The sequence below is a fragment of the Microtus oregoni genome, unplaced genomic scaffold (genome assembly GCF_018167655.1).
Source record: "Microtus oregoni isolate MIOR12 unplaced genomic scaffold, Mior012 000080F_ref0000499, whole genome shotgun sequence".
Taxonomy (NCBI): domain Eukaryota; kingdom Metazoa; phylum Chordata; class Mammalia; order Rodentia; family Cricetidae; genus Microtus; species Microtus oregoni.
The window spans coordinates 1410053-1433280 of record NW_024544538.1 but is presented as its reverse complement, the minus strand read 5'-3'; the positions used below and the strand labels follow the sequence as shown (position 1 = coordinate 1433280).

Below are 23228 nucleotides of genomic sequence, written 5' to 3'. Positions count from 1 at the left end.
TGCATGCCAGTCTAAACTTCTACCTTAAAAGGCAAGCACCATTAACCGAGGTCTACATTGGTGGTGATACAATGACCTAACTTGCCCAAGACCCCCACTGAGAAAAGTCCCCAGTACTACCCAAAGCAAACACTAATAGAAAGATATACCCCAATATCAGCCCCTTATCACAAGGAAGAAAGGAATTGTCTGCAGGATGCTGCAGTGAGGATGAGGAATAATGCTGCCAGGGCCAGAAGGAGGGGCTGTAGAAAACTCTAGAGAGGGAGACACAGAGAGAGAATGAGAATGAGGATGAACATGCCAGGGACAATTGGACCAGCCTCAAGTGCTCCCTCCCTCCTTTTCTCCATCTCCTGGTCTGATGCTCTAGAACGTATAAAGGGGAGGCACCAAGCCCATTTCCAACAAGAGAGGGAGGCAGCCTCTCCTTCAATGGAAAGCAAAGGCATCCTGAGCATTTCAATTATACTTCTGAGTGGGGTAAGATTTATTTAATTTTAGGGGAACCAGGGGGAAAGTTCAAGATCATTCTGGTGGTAGTGATGGTGGTACTTGAACCCCAAACAGCCAGCAAACACATACAGCCAAACCCAGAAGCTTGTCTCCTCTCTCTCTCTCTCTCTCTCTCTCTCTCTCTCTCTCTCTCTCTCTCTCTCTCTCCAGTGCTCTACTATATCCTCTTGCATCCCCCTCCTCCCTGCCCCCTTTCTGAAGAGAAATTTTCCACCAAGCTACTGGATTACTCTTCTAATCTGGATTCTTCAGAGTCACATGTCTTATTTAGCCTTTGGGAAAAGTAAGGCTACATCTTCCTGGACATTCTTTGTAGCCACATATACCCAGAATCAGCAGCTGCTAACTTTTTCTTCCTTCTTTCATTCTTCTTTCCTTTGCCTGGATTCTGTTTCTGCCTCCTTTTGTTTCTTTTCTTGCTGGGTTCCTATATAGTCTTTAACATTATGGATGCTCACCTTCTCTATTCTTTCACCTTTTAAAACCATGTTCTCCCATTCTCCATTGACTTGACCCAAGAAAGCAAGAAATTTAGTGGCTAGGGGAAGACAATGTTCACCGGAAGTTCCTCTCCTTTGAAAGTTTGCACCATAGTGCAAATATCAGAGGAGAATATTGGAGATACACTATCCTATCATTTTCTATAATTTGTTGCTTGATATAATGTTGATTTGTAGATGTGATTGGTTGGCTACAGATTTTAAAAGGAAGTTTTAAAAGTTTTGGAAGACGTTTTAGATGCATGGTCTTGTGGCTTTCCCGGGTGTATAGACATACAAAAACAATAAGAAGGAGTGAAGATAATAGTAATAGGGTGGGGAAAGTTACTGAGATCATTGCCATCCAGATAGGTGGAGGACTTTGCAAAACCCACTACTGTTTGCTTCAGTTGCTCACTGAACTTTGGACAAACTGACCTTTTTAGAGTGAAGACCTTGGACAGGAGTGGGAAACATGGAGCTGGAAAAGTGAGGCAAGGTGTGGTGGGTGGTGGTCTTTACACAACCCCGGCATGCAAAGAAACCACAAAGGATGTTCCCTACTCACAGGAGCAAGGTTAAAAGGGAATAAATATACATTATCAAGTAGGGTGCCAAACTGGGAGGGAACCAAGAGATGTGGACCCTCACCTTGGCTCTAGAACTAATTAGCTCAGTGTTTGGAAGTACATTTATTAACCGTCTCAACCCCACTTCTGCCTTTCCTTCATCTGTAATGTGAGACTGTGAAGCATGACTAGGAGAGGGGGGTTTTGGAAAGCTCAGGGGTCTCGTAGGGCTGAATAGTAAAGATGAGATTGTTTTAAATAAGAGGAGAAAAAATTGTGGGGTACGTGGAAAAACAGTGGGAGTAGCCCAGGGAATTCAGCAAACAGGTATGCCTAAGGCACAGAGCTTGCTGCTGTGTAGAAAATTGCTATGAATCAGCCCCTACCCCACCGCGGAAAGCTGTACACAGGGTGGGGGAATCGGAGTGGCAGAGCGGAGCGCTCACAGCGCCTGCAGCTCCTCTCAGGACTAGCAGCGGTCGGTGGCATTGCCAGGCTGACTAGCAAGTCTCCAAGCCTCTTTATTCCTTGGCCGGACCAGGAGAGTCACCAAGAGGTAGAGCTGGGGCTCGACTTTAGGGGCCTGAGTGGGACCCTCTGAGGGGTGGCGGGGGCGGGGGTGAGGGTCCTCTCACTAGAGGGTCCTATGTGTGGGAGGGAGAGGAGAGCAGAGAATGTTGAACCTGTTGCCAAGGTTCTTCAGTAAGGGCACGGAGTGAGTTCTGCGGAAAGAGGAATTTTCTTCAGTTCTCACTGGGTAGGTGATGGTGGTGGGGCAGCGGAAAGTAGTTTTGGGCGCCGGAGGGTCTTGGTTTAACTTTTCAGAATAAGCGCTCTCAGGAGCTACATGGGGGCGGGACACGCGCTAAGAAGTCCAACTTAGTCTGAAGGCCTTGTTCCCCTACGCAGTGGCTCCCACAGGCTGAGGATAACCCCTTGATTCCTTGATTCGAGGGTATAGAGTTTGCGCTGACCTTCCACCCCCCCCCCCGCCCCCGCTGCAGCTGGGACCCAGCTTGCATAAGATAACGAAGGAGACCAATATAATACCCCCATCTACGGGGCCCCCAGGAATCCACTGAGGAGTGGAGGGGGGCTTTCTTTTGAGTAGGAGGTATGGCATCCGCACTGTGACCCTCTGTCCTGGAGTTCATTAAGTCCTTACTTAGAATAATCAAGGACTCTGGAATCAGAGGGCTCTATCTCTACAGTGCTGTTTAGGTAAACAGAACAATGATAAATAATGCCAGCTTTGGCCTTGGAGGTGCACACTGACTTGCCCAAGGCCACCCAGCTGTGTAATCACTAAGAAGGTCCCCTGACTCTTGGTCTAAGGTGTTTTGAAGAAAACAGTCTACTTTGGAGAGGGAGAATGTGGAGTTTGACACTGGCATTTTAGAAATATGGTTATTTGAAGGTGGTTTTAAAATGCCATCCTGTTCATGAAAACTCCATGGGGAAAATATCTCCCACAGACCCAATTCCTTATGGCAGTCGTTCAGACAGGATTTTGAAAAAGAAAACTGGCTGAAAATTGTGTGCTTGTTGAGGAAGATATAATCAAAGGAAAGGAAAGTGGGTGGGGAGGGGGCACAGAATGAAGGAGAAACCCTGAGCCTAGACTGTGAGGGTTTCTTTATTCTGCAGCTTTCCTTGACATGACCTCTGCCCAGATGGTCTGGGGGATTGTTTCTATTGATGTTTTCTTTCTCGTGTGTTGGTGATGCTCCCTTTGATTGAGTCTCATTCCTCTCTATTAGAGTGAACACAGTGGAGAGAGGTGTTTGTGTAAATATGTGGAAGAGTGTGGGGATGTGAGTGTGTATATGGATGTTTGTGTTCGGGACACAGAACAGAGGGGGGTGGGGAAGAGGAGAAGGAGAAGGACTATCTGGGAAATATGTACAAAAATCTACTGAATGTGTACTGAAAGCTTACAATTAAGTGAGCATCTGTCCAGTGCAAATAGGCCTGGAGATATAGTCAATTCTTAGCAGTCCTTAAAGGAGAGATGGAGAGGAAATGGATTTAAATTAGTGAAGAGAAACATTGAAGGATGATGAGCCCCTCATTTTTAGTGTGACTTTCAACTAGGCTCTAAGATCCCAAGGGCAGGAGTTGGGACTTCCATGCAGGTTGCTCTTCCTTTCTCTCCAGCAGGCCTGGCTGGTAGTGGGTATTCAGTTCCTTTTGTGACCCAATTACTTCTCCCTACATTTCACAAACTAAACCAATCTCCCCGTATACTGCATCTCCCATCAAAGAGGACCCAGTGAAGACCTAGCTCTCCTTTACCCTCTGAAAGTGTGCTTCCTGTTGGCAGTAGATGAGTATTCATTTTAACTTTTCAAAGCTGGGTCAGGTGTATTCTTTGGCAGGCAGAGACCCCCTTCCCAGAAAGAAGTGCTTCAGTCTGGCAGTCCTTGCAAAGTGAAGTTGAGAGAGAGAGTCCTCAGTCTGGGACAAATGAACCCTTTAGAGGGTTCTTTCATCCCACCTTACCTTTGGGTTAACATGTATCATGTTAACACGTAACATGTACCATATTTGTTATATAACAGTGGCATGGACTTGAGACTCACAGAGATGAGGTACTTTTCTCTAAGTCATACACTTGGTTTTTGAATGTGTAAGGCTGAGATTTGAATTTAGACTTCTTGGTTTCCACTGTGAAACACACAGAGGAGAGAGAGAGAGAGAGAGAGAGAGAGAGAGAGAGAGAGGCAAAGACAGAGAGACAGAGAGGGGCAACAGATAGAAACAGACAGAGAGAGGGAGGGGAGAGAGAGACACACACACACACAGAAATAGACACACACACAGAGAAAGAGACAGACAGCGAGGGAGGTAGAGACAGATAGATAGACATAGGCAGAGAGACAGAGAGGAGAGGAAGTGAGGCAGACAGACAGACACACAGAAAGGCTTTTCTTCCCACCTCTTCCACGGTTTTTATATAACTTTAGTTATACCACAAGCTCTCAAGAAAGAACTCTTGTTTGTTGTTGTCCTCTGTAAAGAGGGGATAATCCCAACCCACCACCTTTCCAGGGGTTGTTGTCAGAAGAAGGTGGTATGATTCATTTGTTCATGAATCATAGACACCTGTTTTAATTGCGAGAGCTTTATGTTCTTTCAAACCCTTAGACTTTATAATCCCATGATTCACCCAATGAACACTTACTGAACACCTACTGTGTGCCAGGGTCTAGACATAAAGGACACATAGAAAGCTTTTGAGAAAATGAGAAGCATGAGGCAAATTAAGCATTCATTATTTTTTTTATGACCCATTGATAGAACATCTTATTTTTTTGCCTCTTCTGCTACCATTTAATAGAAATAGCAATTAAAGGGGGAGGGGAGATGGCACAGTTTGTATGGCGGCACCATTATGCACCCTGACACATACTGCAGATAATAGTGAGAAAATCTGCATCTTGTATTTGATGTTGCATTGCTTTGTATACACTATCCTCTGGGATGTTTATAGCATAAAAATTGCCCTTCACCACCCTGAGCTGGAATTGTTTCTTTAAAGTCCATAAAATTTAAAAAGGACATTCCACATTCTATGGAATGACGATTGTACTTCTTGTACAAAGATGCTGTAATTTCTGGCGGCTGCCTGCCTTCTATATGATTTCCTCTGGCTTTTTGGAATTAGCCTTTGATTATGTATGCATTCTTGAGAGTTCATCATCTAGCAAGGCAAAAATCTTGCAGCCATTGAGAGAATTGTTAGATGGGCCAGTAGAAAATGTCCTGAGACTAAGAAATGGGTTCATGTTCAGTCTCTAAGTCTTAGCTTTTTGAAATGCAGAAAAGAGGTTTTGGACTAGGTGGCAGCTAAGTTTCACTACAGTTCTCATAGTACACTATGCTTTAAGCAGATTTTTAAATACAAAGCTTTTCTTGAGACATTTAACAATACTCTCTCCTGTTTATGAGCTTCTGTCATGCCATGATGGGCCGACTGCATGGACTGAAGAACGCTTTCCTCAGATTTCATTATCTTGGGGCATCACCACCTCACGGGCTAAAATGAGTCATTTTGTTCACTGCATCTGCAGCCTTTGCTGAAATGGAGGTTTTGGGATAACAACTTAAAGGCTAACTCATTAATGCTTGAGATGAATGAGGTAATGTGTCAGCAGACCATATCGGTGCCCAGATCTGTTCAGCTAGAGCTCTGTATCTCTTTCTCAAGTTGTGATGTAATAACGGGGATGTCTTTACCCATTGTCACTGCCTGTCCACATTTGAATAACATAAATGCAATACCTTCTGGGCACCCAGCCCCATGCTCTATCATTTTCTCAAACTCCAAGGAGCAAAATTCTAATGATGCCACAAGGTGCCTAATAAATAGAGATTCAGAAAACAGAGTCAGCGTGATCCCTGTTTTTATTTTCCATCCATGTTTACTAGTGAGAGCTAGACCAATCCTAACTATTTGATGGGAGCAATGGAGTAAATTAGACTCCCAAGTTGTGAAGGCTGTGGATTTATGGTTAACTGAGAGCATTTCTGTCCTCTCTGTGTTGAAGTGGTTGACCTTTCCAACGTTAATTTGTTTCCCCATCTGTGCCATGCTTTTCAGGAGGACATAGAGAACAGTTTTGATGCCACCCAAAAGTGCTTCCCCCACCATTTGTATTGCTCAATACTTGATTTCTCCCTCTGTCCTCTGTTCAGAATCTCCTGCTTGATATCTGCTAATTTCTGAATTCTTTCACTGATCTAAATGATATTATATGGTCCTTTGCTGGTAACATGGTAAAACTGGATGGTTTGAAAGAGAACTATATTTGAGGACATAGTTGCAGTTTACTAATCTGAATAACAGCATTTGTAATATTTAATTATGCAGTTAGTTTTTCTGACTCTTGTAAGATTAAAAATGCTTGAGGTTGAAGAGTGAAGAAGACAGAGCTTTTTAAATAGATCCCTACATCTCTTTATCTGTGCTAATTTAATACAAACTTAGTAGAAATTGGGCAGAGTGGATTAGTCAATGCATCAATACAAATTCCTATTTAATGTAATCATTTTTGCAGCCTGATGGTTTTAGACAGATTCGAGCCCTCTGCAATGAATCTTTTATACTACATGTTTATTTAAAAAATTACTGCTACTAACCACAGACACACTATTAATTTAACATTTACTGTTGAAATGGAATCTATATTATTTCCCCATTTTACAGAGCAGATCACCAAGGCTCAGAATTCAACTGGCTTTCCTATGCATATACAGCTAAGGAATAAGAAAGCGTGGTGTTGGCTCTAACTTTATTGCCCACTACAGGTGTTTGTGTTAAGGAATTATTTTTGCAAATGTCTTGGATTGTTTGCGTTCAAATTCCTCATTGGGTATCTTTTTGATCTCATGGTTGTTTCAATGACTATGAGTTCAAAACGGCATGCTGAAAGGGGGGAGGAGAAGACATTATGCAAGAGAGGTCTCTTGGCACTTTGTTCCCTGTGGTGAGCCTTCTTTTGTGTTCAGTTTGGCAAGTCATGATTGAGGACAAGTAGATTGGTTAAACCTAAAAAAAAAAAAAAAACCCTTGTTTTCGTGCCTGTCCCTTAGTGCTAAAGCCTGTTTATCCCTTCCTTGTGTTTCCTCTTTGCTTCTTTTGGGGGCATTCTGGTCTTGCTAGCTCTGCTACAGTTTCTGGGCCTACTTGGAATCTGAGAGGGTTGAAGGTATATAAGATGGAGTCAATTTTGTTGGCAATACCGGCAGACTATGACTGTTGTTAAGTTCAGCCCTGTATGCTCAAGCAGAGAGGCAATGACAAACGGTTTATTGTAAGGCCTTTGATTTCCTTTGGAATTGTAAGCATCTAGGCTGACTCATCTCTCCAAGGCTCGCTCGCTCCCCCCCCCTCTCTCTCTCTCTCTCTCCCTCCCTCCCTCCCTCCCTCCCTCCCTCCCTCCCTCCCTCCCTCCCTCCCTCCCTCCCTCCCTCTCTCTCTCTCTCTCTCTCTCTCTCTCTCTCTCTCTCTCTCTCTCTCTCTCTCTTTTCAGGCTGATGATGATTTGAGGTTTCATTGTTTGTTTTCACTTTTTTTTTGAGGAGGGGAGGGATTTATTTTCATCTTGTATTTTTGGGGAAAGAACCAGCTCTGCTCTTTGCGTGAACAGCTCTGGTAAGCATCAGGAAGAAATAGCTGCAACTCCAAGAGAGGTACAAAGATGTTTGGACTGGAATAAGGGTGTGGGGGGGACTGGGAGATCAGAAATTTGAAACCAAAGCTAGACTGTGTGACAAGATGAGACCCTCATTTGATAGTGTTTAGGTTTGTTATTGTTGGTGGGGCTTGCTAGAAGTTCAGTCTGAAATGCACTTAAATGCACATGCCTTTGGTTTAAATGGTCACTTTTGATTGTTATTTGGTGGTCGAGCTTAGGTTCATACCTTGGGTTCAGGGTATGTGCTTTGCAATTGAATGAGCTTTAGAATCTGTGGGCTTTCATCTTGGCTTCATCTCAATGCCAAGAAACAGCCTTCATTCTTTCTCAGGCTGGGTCTCAGTTATCCAGCAGACGTTTCTGGTATCTATGGCTTGCTATTAAGGTAAGTGGGTAAAAGAGAATTTTGTTGATAAAACTCAAGAAGTATGTTTTCTTCATAGATTCTATACCTCATTTATTTAGACTACTGTATGATAAATACTCTTCTTTGTCAACAATCACATAATCTGATCTTTGAATTTTAAGCTGCTCTCAGGATAATATATAGAACATATTTGTAAACCCCCAGATGAGAAGAAAGCTTAGAAAATTGGTATGAGGTTACTTTCTTTTGTCAAAAGGCTTAGTTCCCCATGTCCCAAATTACTTTCTCTGACTGAAACTAGCCTTAAACGTATCCACAGAAACCATAAATGTGGAAGCTATCTTAAACTTTCCCTTTCCATTCAAATTAATTTTGCCCTAAATCTTGACATTTCCATGCAGGATATCTGATATATGTAACCAACCCTTTGCCCCTTAGCTGATTTACTTGCTTCAGGCTTTCTACTCAAACTAGAGTTTTCATGGCTCTTTGTGATTTTTCAGTTACAGCTATGACTCTGTCACTTCCTGCTTAAAACCCTATAGTGGTACCCTATTACCTGGAGAAAAAAAGTCCACCCTTTTAACATGGCATTATGGGGCCTTTCATGATTTATCTTCTTCCAGCTTCTGTATATTGCTTTAGGTAGATATCAATCTTTCTTTCATCTCTTTGTCTTTGCACAAACTGTTATCTTGTCTCTGTCTCTGTCTCTGTCTCTCTCCTCTGTCTTCTTCCCCCTCCCCTTGACTCTGTCTCCAGGCAGACTTAGGTACTACTTTCTCCTTTCTGTTCTCACAGTTCTTTGTTTATACCTTTGCCAGCAGCCATATCAAAAGGTTTTATAAACTGTTGCTAGCCTGTCTATGGCTTTCACTGCACTGTACAGTCTTTTATGAAAGGAACAGTATCACAGTAGGCAGCAAATACAGATTTGTTTTTTCTTTTAATAAATGACTGAAAGAAAAAATGGGTAACAGAAGATGTGAGAAAAGATGCTATGTAGGGTCCAGGGAGGGCTCCACTGAGGAGTGTGAAGCCTGAGCACAGCATCAGTTAGAGCCATGGAGGAAGGACATCTAAAAACACTTTTGTCATTACATTAAGACAACCTTCACTGTGATCACTAATTCTGTTTAGAGTCTCACTAGAGATGATCTAGAGATGAAGTTTTTTTCATAAAAGTTGATTCCCCTCCCCCAGGGAATGCAACACAATCAGATTTATTAAATGAGAAAAGTAAAAGCAAACAAAATATTGCCACTAAAGACTATTTGTTAGAATTTAGGGGTATTTGTTTTAGTGTTTTATGCATGTTTTTCTTTACATAAAGGTGATCATAACTTCTGCATTTTGTATTTGTTGTTGAAAATCTCTTTATAAGCATCAATATATGGTTGCATCATTTTCCATGCTATTTATTACATAATCTATATAACTAACCTCATTACTGGGCTAGTTTTTTTATTGGATGGTTCATTTGTATATGATATTTCCTGTCTGTAGCAAGATTTCATTAGAATAGATTCCTAGAAGGGAAATTACTAGGTCAAAAGGTCTGGGGACAAATTTTGGCTTCAGATCCATGTGTCCAGTTTGTCTTCTGAAAGAGTTATTTAAACTTAAAATGCTCCCAGCTTGATTAGATGCCTCCTATCTATCTAACCCAGACAGCTTTAGGGCATCATCATGAAAAGAAAAATTATCAGTGCTCTAATTAGTTAATAGAAATTATTATGTTTTATTGTTGTATCAAAGTGCTTTGAAAAAAATACAAGATTACTTGGTTTTTAAAAACCTGTTTTTTTTTATTTTTGTTAGTTTTTTTCCTCTTTTCTGAACTGCCTATCAGTTCAGAGCTGGGTTTTTTTTTCAAGTTGCGTTTGCTTCTCCAACTCCCCTTGAATAAGCTAGTAGAGACAGCCCAGCTTGAGAGTGAAGCCACCTCCCAGTTTTCCCTCCCTCTTTACCTCTCCCCCACAGTTCCCTTCACTAGGTCCAGTGACAGTTGGATGATACAGTCTTGGTTTCCATCTGATTCCAGAATGGGTGGCTGCATCCCTTTTCTGAAGGCAGCAAGGGCACACTGCCCCAAAATCATGCTTCTTTTGCTGTTGTTGTCTGCCTTCATTTATTTAGTGAGCGTCCTGGGAGGAGACCCAGGACAGAACCCGGACGGCACGATGGACATGGTATCCATACACAGCCTCTCCGAGCTGGAGCGCCTGAAGCTGCAAGAGACTGCTTACCACGAACTCGTGGCCAGACATTTCCTCTCTGAATTCAAGCCGGACAGGGGTGAGATATACCCGGAGTGTGGCGTCCTCGCTTTCCGGCGAGTAGACCCCCGGGCGGGATGGGGCAGATAGGAGGTCCTGGAGGGTGGGGGCGTCTCATAAGGGGGTCCCTGGCCCCCCGGGAACGGAGGAAAAGGGAGTTCAAAACTATCTGTAGAATTTTAGAAGAGACTCCAAAGATTAGTTGAGTAGTCGAAGCTTGGGGTTTTGAGGGGACCGTAAGCCCGGTAAGACCGAGGACAGGTGCAGACACTGGGCTCACCAGCTGTAGTGGGAAAATCGGGCAAAGAGGGACCTAGGCTCAAAGGGGACACTTTAAAAGAGGACTGGGACGGGAAGAGACTGCTCGGTGGGGAGAGATAGAGACAGTGGGAAAGAGGCAGAGAGAGACGCGCCAACCCCGGTAAAGAGCTGGAAGGCGCCGCGGGCTTGGGATTGGCAGCGGTGCGCTCGGAGCGCAACCCAGCTCTGCTGGCTGCGGGGAAGTCAGGGGACCAGGCACAGGACCGGATCCCAGGGCTCGGGAAATCTCAGGGGTGCGCACAGATTTGACTGCAGGCTATAGGGGAGGTGGGAGATGTGGGAGATGTTCGCGATGTTTGAGGGGCTCTCCCTTAAGACTGGGAAGTGCAGGGGTGGAAGTCACGTTAGCAAGGCGCGCACCTCTGGCGCAGCTTGAACTGGGTGAAGCAAAAAGGCAAGGAGACCCCGCTGGTAGTCATCACTGCGGGGGTTTGGAGCAGAGAAACAGCCAGGTATCGCGGATTCTCTCCCCGCAGCACAAGGAGCCGACGGCAAATCTGCGCGTGAGCGCTTCCGCAGTAACTTGGCGACCCTCACCCGTGGTGGCGCTGCAGGCAGAGCCCCTCCCCTCGCCTGTTGCATGATCTGAGCGCCTCTGAGCTTTTGAATTTACGTTTTAAGTGTTGTGCTGAGAAATTATTAGTTCATAACACGATGCATCCAGCTCATTAAACTGGTTAGGTTAAATTTTTGCAATCTTACATGTGCTAGGTAGGACAAATCTTGTTGTCAAGAGGGGAAACAGAGGCTGGGGGAAAGCAAAAACACTTTTCTTGGGCTGGACAGCTTCCCACTCCACCTCCCCACTCGGCAGATCAATTCATTGCGATGTTTTAGTTACTTAACACTTCCTATATGAATGTGAATGTATATGTCTTTTCTTTTTTTCCTTTTCATAGCTCTACCCACTGGCCGTCCAAACACCCTGAAGAAGTGGCTTAAGACTCTGAGAGGACGGGAGAGGGGTGAGGGGGCTTTTTTCTTTTCCTTAGGAAATAAATAAAAGACAAAATCCCCCCTGGTCGTGTGTCCCTGCGTACTGTATTCTTGCTGATGCTGATTGCTTCTGAGGACTCTTCCTCTTCGTCCCAGAAACCCCGCCCCCCCCCAGGGTTGCATCAGAAAATGGAGGAATAACTGCTTGCTCCTGCCTTAGCTTCCCTGTGGATGTACCCCAGATAGATCTCCCTCATTGCTTCAAGGTGGTCAAACACTGGCAAATATAGGCAGGGATGAGACCTTCAGCTACGTCGGGGTAGCTGAGTAATGTTGAGTCATCTTTAACTATTTCAGGTTCTTGCTTCCCAGGGAGGGGCGCTGTGGGACTCGGGGGAGGGGTTGATTATTGATGAATGCTAGGAAGAGTACCATAAGCCCATGTAGCCCACCTAATACAAATGCTGCGGGTCTTTGACGTTTCTCATTCTTTCCCAGCCGCGTCTCTCAAGACCTTTGGCGTCCGCCTGGAAGAGGCGCTGGTCAATGAAATTACCCGCCGCAAGCACCTTGAACTGATGGCGGCAATGGAGGCTGAAAATGCCACAGGTTCCGGCCATCGGGGAAACGCGGTGCAAAGGATGTTTGGACGCATGCGGCGCTTTTTAGGTCACAGGAGGAATGCGCCCATCCTGCCTACAGAGTTCACTCGCCGTGGTCGTCGAGTGAGTTCAGTCTTAGAGGTTTCAGGCAAGGGGCCCTTTGTGGAGAGGAGTCAAAGCTTGTGTCCTTATGGTGTCCTTATGGTGTGGAGACTGAACAGAAATAGAAGGGGTGGGCTCGTCTTACCACAGAGAGATTATCAGGTTCTGAATGTCAGGCAGCACTCAGGATGGTCCCAACGAATGCCCCTTCTCCGTTTTAAGATAATCTGGATTTTCCCACAGGGTGCAGTGTCTGCGGATAGCGTGGCTGAACTGAAGGATGGGGCTCTGCTGATGCGGACCCTACAGCTCTCCAATCATTCATTTCCTATCGGGCAGCGCCTTCTGGGATCCAAAAGGAAGATGAGCCTCAACCCAATTGTTCAACAAGTCCCCCAGGTTGTTGAGACTTGCTGCAAGTTCATTGAGGAACATGGTAAGGAAGCCATATTAGAGTTAAATCAAGGAAGGCGACAACTAAAGGGAAAGGGAAGAATGTTCTAGAAAGGGAGAGAGAGAAGCAAGAGGATGGAGGGCTTGAATAGACTTCCCCTGATGTCCTGAAAGTTGGGATGCAACTGCTAAAGGAGAAAAAGGGAAGCAATTGGAAAACAAGGGTCATAGATGCTTAGAACTCTGATCTCTTCTTTCAGGGTTAAACTCCGTGGGGATTTTCACCATTGAGTACTCCTTCCAGAAAGTGCTTCAGGTAAACTGACTGTATTTGCATGTTTGTTCTTTAGGTAAGAAAAGGAAGAGAGGAATAAGGGTTCTCTCATAGACATAGGGTAGTGGCATGATTGATGGGGGGAGTAAGATCATCTTTTTTTTTTTTTTTTTTTTTTTTGATTTTTCGAGACAGGGTTTCTCCGTGGCTTTTGGTTCCTGTCCTGGAACTAGCTCTTGTAGACCAGGCTGGCCTCGAACTCGCAGAGACCCCTAGATACACAACATTGCCAGCTGTCTTCACTGAAGCCTTACACTTCTTGAATAACTGTTCAAGACCAAGACTATGGTGCGAAAGGCAGACTTTTTACATCTTTTTTTCCCCTTTTTAGCTCCGAGAGTTATTTGACAATGGTATGGATATTGAACTGAATGACAGCGTGAATGTCCATGATGTGGCCGCACTCCTCAAGGATTTTTTCATTGAAATGAAGGACTCCCTGCTTCCTGATGATCTGTACATGAATTTCCTCCTGACTGCAAGTGAGTCTTCTGCCCCCCCCCCCCCCAATGGTGGTGCAAGTAAAAGAAGCAATACACAAATCTAGGGAGCATAATGAGAGAACTCAATTTATAGGAGCTTCATGAATCTAGGGTAGAATGAACATCAGAATATACATACCTCTCCAGAATACAAATTCATTATTTGCTAATGAAAATAAAAGTTAATAAAAACCCTCTCAAGGTTTCTTTCTGTGTCTCTTGCTGTTCCCTTATAAATCTATTGCTTGGAAATTTCTCTTAAGCTTCTGGAAGTTGTTAATTGTGCCCTCTCAGGGCAAAGAAGAACCAGGCTCTATAGATTTGACTTTGACTTTGAGGTTGAGAAGGGCACTTATTTTCAGAGGCCCTGATCTCAGTCAGATGTCTTGGAAGGAAGCAAAAGCATGTTTCCTGGGTACTGCCTCCACAATCACCAGCAACCATGAGGCAGAAATGTGTCACCTTTGATATCAGGCTGCTGCCAAGACTAGCCCTCTGAGCCACCCTCATTTTCTTTCTTGTAGCTCTGAAGCCCGAGGATCAGGTTTCTGCCCTGCAACTGCTGGTCTACTTGATGCCGCCCTGCCACAGCGATACCCTTGAACGTCTACTGAAGACACTGCACGAAATCACTGAGCACTGCGAAGACTCCGTTGGCCCTGATGGACAGCTGGTAACAATTTGTTGGAAAGCATAGTGAAATAATTGGTTGTAAAGTGGGTAAAGAGAGAAAACCAACAATAAAAAATACATTATCTGGGAAGCTTCTAGTGCTACGTCAAGGTTGATCACACTTCCTTACCTAGGTTCCAGGTAACCGAATGACTTCCAACAACTTGGCCTTGGTGTTTGGATCTACTCTCCTGAAGAAGGGGAAGGTAGCCAAGAGGGAATCCAGGAAGATAAAGCTGGGGATTGATCACTATGTTGCATCTGCCAATGTGGTCCGTGCCATGATTGATAACTGGGATGTTCTCTTCCAGGTAAGCAGAGTTTTAAAATATACTTATTCTACACATTCCTCTTCTGTTCACAGGATAAGGGAGAGTTCCATATGTATAACCAAGTCCTCTATTCTAGAAATTCCTTCCATATCTGCTTATCACATTGCCTTCAGTCCCAAACACCTAATAAACATGAGTAAAAATGAGAAGGAATATACAGTTAAGGTTACTATTTTTACCTCCAGGTGCCCCTCCATATTCAGAAGCAGGTTGCAAAGCGTGTGTGGAAGTTCAGCCCTGAAGCACTGGATTTTATCAGACGCCGGAATCTGAGGAAGATCCAGTGAGTGTGGTTTTAACTTCTGGATTGTTTATGTTTAGCCTATAGGACTTACAGAGCCATGCCATCTTGGTTTTAATCAACTTTGGGGCAAACATACTAACTTTTTCAAATTTCTTCCCATTTAGGAGCGCTCGCATAAAGATGGAAGAGGATGCTATGCTTTCTGATCCAGTGGAAAACGTTACTGAAGCCATGGCTGCTGTCCTTGCCCAGAGCCCGCCCTTTGATGAAGGTCAGTTTCCTTCTAGAGACCAGATCTCTTCTAAAAGTCATGCCCTTCCCAAAGGTCAGTCCCTTGCAGAAGGCTAGGCTTTTCCAGATGACCAGGTCCTTGCTGAAGATGATCCCCTTGAGGAAGGAAAGTGAATCCTCCGAGAATAATACGTCTGTAAATGAAGAGTTATATTTGAATATTTCAGGGAGGGAGTAGTTTAGGGGAAAGTTCAAGGTCTTGAAATCCCACATTACCTAGATATTCATGGCCCACATCTTGAGGGCATATGAGAGCTTGATGAAGAAGGTGATGGTGAGGATGAGGAGGGTGCTGGTAAGAATGATGATGACATCTTAAATTTTGATGGCCTACCTCCCATTGAGGATATTCTAGAACTTGATGAAATCTCAGAACTCATTGAGATCCCAAACTTTGAAGAATTACCTTGTTTTGATGTGGTTCCAGGTCCTGAAGAAACCCCAGATATGGAGGATATCTTGAACTCTGGAGACAACCTGAACTATGACTTTGATGAAGGACATTATTATTATTATTATTATGATGACCTGCTGGACATTGCAGAGGTTCCCTATCTTGATGTAGTTCCAAACAAGGAAGATGACAAATCAGACGCTGATGAAATCCCAGGTAATGATGAAACCCCATACAGTAATGAAGTCCCAGATAATATAAATGCCCCAAGTAATGATGAACATGTTAAATGGGAGTGAATTTACTTGCTCTGTCTTTTTGCCTTCTATCGTATTTGAAATTCAAAACTAGGTGTTGGCGTGTTAGGTTGTGTGCAAAGTATAAAGTCCAGAAACATAAGAAGTTAACATTGCTACTATTTTACAGGTTCCTCTGAGGAGCCCATTGAGCCTCCCACCACTGCCAGTTCCCATGACAACGAGGAAGAAGAGGGTAACCCCCAGGAGAAGGGGGGCAAATCTGGCAAAGGCTTTTCTCCTTAGATCTTTTCCCTCCCTTAAGGTGCTGGACAGGGGAAAGGGGAGGGGGTAGACCTGGAATGCCACAGGAAACATTCAGGAGTCTTGAAGACAAAGACTTGAGGGTAAGAAGGAGTTCCACCTGATGCTCGGGTCAGGATGGGAATTCCAAATACACTGCCAGCCCCATTCCTGGGGATGCTTGGTATCTTCAGCTGGTAAAAGCAGAGATAGTTCTGCATCATGCCCAGGCTCCCTGGTGCTACCTTACTTCTCTTTTGCCCCTGATCCAGGCTTTCTCTCACTACAGCCCCCTCCTTTAATTGATGTTACATTTGTGATAAACATCTGTCCCAGAGAAGCTCACAAATCTCGAGGTGCTTTCCCTACCCCCACCCCAGGGGATTGCATGCTTTTCCTGACTTTCCTATTCTCTTCCCCAGAGCTCACTGGAAAGGCCCTCAAGAGGTGTGTTAGAGCGTTAGGTGAGCCTACAGACAGCTGAAAAACAATTAATGCTAAACTGTGTCACACCAACTCACACATACCCATGTCCCTGCAGCAATTCCACTGCCTCAGGATTTTCCCCCTCAAATTATTTAGACCAATGGCTCGTCAAACAGCCACTCCCAAAATTCTGTGCAGTGTTGCTCATGACATGCCAACAGGGAATTCTCAAGTGTAAGCCTAAGTAGCTTTTCTGGGGTCAAACGTTAGAGGAAAAAAATAGATTTTAGTCCTGAACATGTTTTAAAGACAGCGAGTGTTCACACCCTTGTTGTCAGTAAAACAACTAGCTAGGCACAGACATATAATTCCAAGTAGTCAATGCAACCTGATTACAAACTTTCTTACCTATCGTCTCCGTATTTCCTCTATGCAGGACGGTACAAATTTGGGGACTTGCTCTGGTAAAATACAGATATGGGTTATGTATGACATCCAAATTATAACTGATATTTATGGGTAACAACTGTTAAGGTCCTTAGAATGAAGAAAGTCTTGTATTGAGGGATAGAAACTGATCATACAATGGATAACAACCACAGAGCTCGAAGATTTGTGATTGTTAAAACTTCTCTGGCATTTCATCATTAATAAACATCTGTATTGTGTCAGCAGCATATTCATGGTGTACAGTGTGTTTTTTTCTCTTAGAATTTTGGGGGTGAGTTGGGAAGCTCTAAGTGGTGATCTAAAGGGAAAAATAAGATAAAGAAGAACAAGAAAGGGGAGGGGTTGATATGAAATAAAAACAAGGAGATGACAATATAAAAAGGAGAGAGGATAGGGAATAAAAAGAAGAACTGAATGATATGAGAAGGAGAAGAGGGGATAGGAAATAAAGAAGAGAAGATGACATGGGATAAAGAGAATGATGGGGGATAAACAGGGTATGACATAAAATAAAGGGAAAGATGATGTTGAATGAAGAGGAGGAATGATATGGGATAAGGGAGATGGGTGATGGGGAATAAAGAGGAGATGCCATGAAATAAAGGGGAGAGAGAATGGTTAATAAAGAAGAAGTGATGATATGGGATAAAGATTCAGAGGTGGTGAAGAATAAAGAAGAGGGGATGCCATGGCATAATATGAAAGGATGATGGATAATAAAAAGGAGGGGATGACATGGTATAAGGGGAAGGGATGATTGTAGATAAAAAGAAAGGGATGGCATGGTATAAAGGGGATAGATGACAGTGGATAAGGAAGAGGGTATGATATGGGTAAGGAGGAAAGAAGATAAAAAAATAAAGAAGATGGAATGACATGGGATAAGGGGGTGATCAGGAATAAGAACGAGGGACATATACGGGAAGGATGATAGGGAATAAAATGGAAGAAAGGCGGGCAACAAAGGGGAGGGGATGACAGGATAATGGGGAGGGTTGATTGTAGATAAAGATGAGACTATAGCATGGGCTTAAAGGAAAAGATGGTTGATAAAGAGGAAGGGATGAAATGGGTTAAAGGGGCATACGGAGGGTACAGCATGGGATGAAGGGAATAGATAATAGTGTATGAAGAGAAGGGAATGATATAGGATAAGGTGGAAGGGTGGTGGGGAACAGAAGGGAGATGGTATGGGATAAAGGGGAGGCATGATGGTGGGTAAAGAAGACAGGATGATATAGGGTAAGAAGGAGAGATGATGGAAATTAAGATGGGTTGACATGGGGCAATGGGGTGATCAGGAATAAGGAAGAGGGGGTGATGGCATAAGAAAAGGAAGATGGGAAAAAGAGGAGAGGGTAAAATAGGATAAGGGGGAGGGGTTATTGTGCATACAGATTAAGGGGTGGCATGGCAAGAGGGGGTGATGTGGAATAAAGAGGAGGGTATGATGTGGGATAATGAGGAAGAATGATGCAATAAAGAAGAGATGACACAAGTTAAGGAGGAAGGATAATGAAGACTAAAGAAGAGAAGATTAAATGAAATAAAGGGGAAAATAATGGAGAAAAAGAGGAACAGATGACATGGGATAAGAGGAAGAAGTGTAGAGTAAATATGAATGTATGATGTGAGAAAAAGAGGGAGATGATTGTGAATAAAGAGGGGAGTCGGTATGGGATAAAGGGGAGAAATGATGGTAGATAAGGAGGAAGGGATGATGTGGGGTAAGGAGGAGGGGTGATGGACAATAAAGTAGAGGGAATGTCAAGGGATAAGAAAGAAGGGTACTAGGGAGTTAAGAGTAAAATATGACATAAATTAAGGGAGGGAGTGGTAGGCAATAAAGAGGAGAGGATGATGTATGATAAAGTGAAATGGTAGGAGAATAAAGAACAGATGATATGAAGTAAAGGGTGTGAGAAAAAATAATGGATGACATAAGTTAAAGAGGATAGATAGCAAATAAAATCATGAGATGATGAATAACAAATGGAGAGTGATTTTGGAAAGATATAAGGGTATAATATAAAGGAGGGGTTCTCAATCTGTGGATTACAACTCATTGGAGGGTAACATATCAGATATCCTATATATCAGATATTTACATTATGATTCACAACAGTAGCAAAATTACAGTTGTAAAGTAGCAACAAGACAATTTTATGGTTGAGGGTCATCACAACATGAGGAATTGTCTTAAAGGGTCACAGCATTAGGAAGATTGAGAACCATTGATATAGAAAAAAGAGGCTGGGTTGTATAGAATAACTGAGAAAATGTTATGGTTTGAAATATAGGGATGTAACAATGTAATCATAGGGGAAAATCAGAGGACAAAGGTCAGTAAAGGTATAAAATAATAGGCTTGGATGAAGGGAAATAATGAGAAGTAAAATGGAAAAAGTTAATTGATCTGATAAAGAGAATTTAAGAGTTAAAATAAGATAAATGATTAAAGAAAAGTAAGAAAAAAAAGAATAAACTAATGAGAGGATTTATAATTTGGATGCAGGAAGCTTAAATGGGAAAAATGGTAGATTTCTTCAACTGAGACACTCTGCTTGAATTTTTGACAAATGAAAACCTAGAAGCAGTTGGAAACATATAATGTACAAGCATAAGAATAATGTCAAACTATTGTTTGATTGATGGGGACCACTAACCATTCTTGAAAGCTTATAGCATCAGGACACACTAAGAAATTTCCGTGTTCAAAGTGGAATAGTGAGTATTACTTGTTTATTTAATTTATTTTTTGAGAATTTCCTATATGGGTACTGTATTTACATCATTCCCCCCTCTTTCTCCTTTCCCCAATTAGTTCTAAATCCAATTAATTCCTTCTGAAAACCAGGGCCTCTTTAAGTATTATTGTTACACACACACACACACACACACACACACACACACACACATGATCTGTTGCGTTTATTTAGTGTTATTTATTTCTTTTAATAGAGGTTTATAGACAACAGTCATGTAACAAGAGTTTCTACTATAATAATAAACTTTGTAATAATTATAATGATAGTTAATACATGTGTAATTATTCCAAAGTATCTGGTATTATTACACATTTTACATACATTTATTTAACTTAACAGTCACACTAATTCCAGGTGATACACATTATTGCCATAGTTCTAAAATTGAAACAGAGAGAGGTTAAATAACCTGCCCAAATACATAGGTATAAATGTAGTCCACCTTCCAAACTGGGTTGGTTAAATACTAGATTCTATTGGCTCAGGCATATGGGGGGGGTTCTCAATTTCAGTAAGTAAGCTTCAGGTTCTTTTTCCCCCAAATATGTCTTTGGTCTCCACATAGAAAAAGCTGCTCAACAAAAATAATGCTATCTCCAACATTTGTATCCAGGTACCACAGATATTAACACTAATTTATCCCAACCTTTCTGTTTTGTTAATGGTAATACTAAAGCTGTCTTACTCAAGGCCAGAAGTCTGGGGAGAAGATTCAATTCCACAGCTTGGTGGGTGTAAATATATGACTCACAAAGTTTTTACTTGCGTTATTGCTCACTCAAATAAAAAAAAAACCTACCAAACAATAAAAAATATCCAGATAATTAAAAAAAAGCAAATCATTTTGATACAATCCCTTCACTTTCTGAATTCCCTAAAATGAAAGTTTCTTATGTTCTTCCCTGTCAGACTACTAACTGAGGAACTGTAGCTGCATTGGCATAAACATAGACATTTTAATAAACCTTATTGTAACGACCAGCACACAGACTTCCTTGATATCCAAATTTTGTGCTCAACCTGAGTGGCATAATAGACAATACTCATATACCCTGACTTCTCCACTCTATAGATTTCAGTACTCGAACCATACCCAGTCACTTGAAACTTCTAGGTATGGATGTATCTCTAATGAGCTGAGCTCCAATCCCTCTGAGACCCAAGTCTTCCAACAATATTTGAGTTCCCCAACATTTGCTCTTGGTATGGAATGAAGAGTACAGGGGCCCAGTGTCTCCTCTTTAATTATTTCCTACCTAAACAGGATCTTGTAGCAAATGGATTTAGAAGTTGATATGGGATTCTACTCTGTATGCTGAACTATATTTTATTACCATTGGTTAATAAAGAAGCTGCTTTGGTCTATGGGAGGGAAGAATATAGAAAGGCAGGAATTCCAAGGAGAGATAGAGGAGGAAAGAAGGCAGAGTCAGGGAGAAACCAGGTAGCTGCCAAAGGAGACAGATGCCTTACTGGTAATCCACAGCCTCATGGCAAAATGCAGAATAACAGAAATGGGTTAATTTAAGATGTAAGAGCTAGCTAGGAATATGCCTAAGTCATTGGCCAAACAGTGTTTTAATTAATATAGTTTCTATGAAATTATTCAGGTCTAAGCAGCCTGGTAACTAAAGCAGAGCCTCTGGTTAAAATATGAGAGAGCTTGGGAAGGATTTATAGACACAAAAGAGCAGAATTAAACACAGCATCTTGGTAGCAGCATTTTCTTGGGTGGGCTGTTTGCTAGAGGCAAGCAGAGGTGTGGCTCCTTTAAGAGCAGGCTTTCTGACTGAACATTAGCAGCAAAAATTGTACAGTTTCTTTAAGAGCCAGCTTTCTGGTTCGTGCTGGCATCATGAAGGACTCTGGCTGTTTTGAGAGGTTTGGCTACAGAGCACTGAAATGAAGCTTGTGAGCAGAGTGCTACAAATTGCTTTATGGCAACATAGACCCACTGTATCTCTCAGGCTGGGGTGATAAACATGGCTTGCAGAGGTGGTGAACATACTTCTACCATGTTGGACTGTGCAGAGGTAACAGGAAAAGCCACAGCATTGTTCTTAACCATGCCTACTTAGCATGTCAAAAAAGGAAAAAAAGGACTCTCCTGGTCAGAAAAGGATTACAGATCCACAATAAGAAAGATTCAGATGAAAAAGACCTCGGAATAGGTCACAGTATTGGATAAATGTATATGGGCTTAAGAGAGAGAGAGAGAGAGAGAAGAAAGAGTACAGTCATAGATTAAAGGAGTAAAGATAATAAAATAAATATTAAAAAATAATTGAGTAAAAATTACATCGCATAAAGATGGAATATAAACAGAGAGTCTGGATCATGCATGTTATTGTATTTTTTTTCAATTTTTGATTTCAGAGAGACATTTGACTCTGGGGGCTGCTAAGAAAAATAAACATGTATTTTAAAGATGTCTTGACTTCAAAATTTAAGTCTAAGGATATGTTACCTTGGAAAAGAGGTTCTGCTTTTGTTTCCACGGAAGATGAGAACCTGTGGATTCCTTCTAAGCTAATGTGTTTTGATGGAACAAGATCCCCTGAAAGGTCTCTGTGAATCCTATAAATACTTTGTTCAACAAACAGAAAGAAGCAGTTTGGAGAAAACTACTACCAAATTCCCAAAATGGTTGTTTATGAATGTTTGTTTTCATTTAAAGGGTGTTGATTATAAGTGGTTAATGGTCACACTAACGCTCTTTCTGAAAAATGTGGAGGTATGATATAGAGACAAATTTAAGGTCAATTTTTTTGCACTGTGTATGTGTATTTTTGCTCTTGTTTAAGGTATTGTGTTTTTATAGTTCATTTAAAATGTAATATATAATTAAAATTTATAGATTAAAAGTCAATTATAATAGTCAAACTTGTAGTCATGTTAGATTTTTTTAGATATACAGAGATATATTTTAGTTAGATAATCTTCAACACTTCAAAGACCTACAGAATATGGCATTTAAAATATTTTAAGATCTTAGACTTTTCTTGACAGTGAGACATGTTTGCTTCTGGCAGTACCAATTACTTCAGAGAGGTTGATGGGCTTTGAAGAAACTCATTATGGAATTTGCCTTCAATGTGACAAGGCTAGCCACTTGGGCAAGAAATTGCTGTTTCCTGGACTGCTTGATGGTATGCTGTATGAACTGGACATGCAGGACCCACAGAAAAATGACTAGTGAACTTGCCTAAAGAAGGTGAAAAAGTCTTTCAGGGTTTTTGCTTCATAAAATAGTCTGCCAGACATTATGCAAGACATAGAAGAAAGTGACTGACAAACTGCCAATACAGGTGAAACAGCCTTTCAAATTTCCTGCTTCATGGAAAAGTCTGCCAGATATTATGGGCCTGTAGGTTGAAGATGGATGTCGCAATGTTACAGAAGAACTTTGGGTGACTGTCAAAGCTGCAAGATGTCTCTGTCAAGTCTAGAATTTTGGAAGTTGCTTATAATGCAGTTCCTGTTTACTTAGTTCATATTATATCCTTCTGGTGTCTTTCAAGAGTTGAAGACA

At 42.2% G+C, this 23228-nt stretch overlaps 1 protein-coding gene across 3 annotated transcripts in view; it reads left to right on the top strand.

Moving 5' to 3' along the window:
• Nucleotides 1–17148, top strand: part of Arhgap36 (Rho GTPase activating protein 36) — a 36620-nt gene extending 19472 nt beyond the window's left edge. For 2 of the 3 annotated variants that reach the window (XM_041642904.1, XM_041642903.1), the window contains exons 2-13: nucleotides 10271–10429; nucleotides 11631–11696; nucleotides 12166–12392; nucleotides 12615–12807; nucleotides 13025–13080; nucleotides 13430–13580; nucleotides 14105–14253; nucleotides 14387–14563; nucleotides 14770–14867; nucleotides 14993–15099; nucleotides 15547–15729; nucleotides 15940–17148. In XM_041642904.1, the coding sequence (XP_041498838.1) occupies nucleotides 10315–10429; nucleotides 11631–11696; nucleotides 12166–12392; nucleotides 12615–12807; nucleotides 13025–13080; nucleotides 13430–13580; nucleotides 14105–14253; nucleotides 14387–14563; nucleotides 14770–14867; nucleotides 14993–15099; nucleotides 15547–15729; nucleotides 15940–16055 (1638 nt within the window). In that variant the 5' untranslated portion in view covers nucleotides 10271–10314 and the 3' untranslated portion in view covers nucleotides 16056–17148. Of the gene's footprint in view, nucleotides 1–10082; nucleotides 10430–11630; nucleotides 11697–12165; nucleotides 12393–12614; nucleotides 12808–13024; nucleotides 13081–13429; nucleotides 13581–14104; nucleotides 14254–14386; nucleotides 14564–14769; nucleotides 14868–14992; nucleotides 15100–15546; nucleotides 15730–15939 lie in introns of those variants that run through there. The other variant, XM_041642902.1, reaches the window with a different exon arrangement.
• The last annotated feature ends 6080 nt before the right edge of the window (nucleotides 17149–23228 follow it).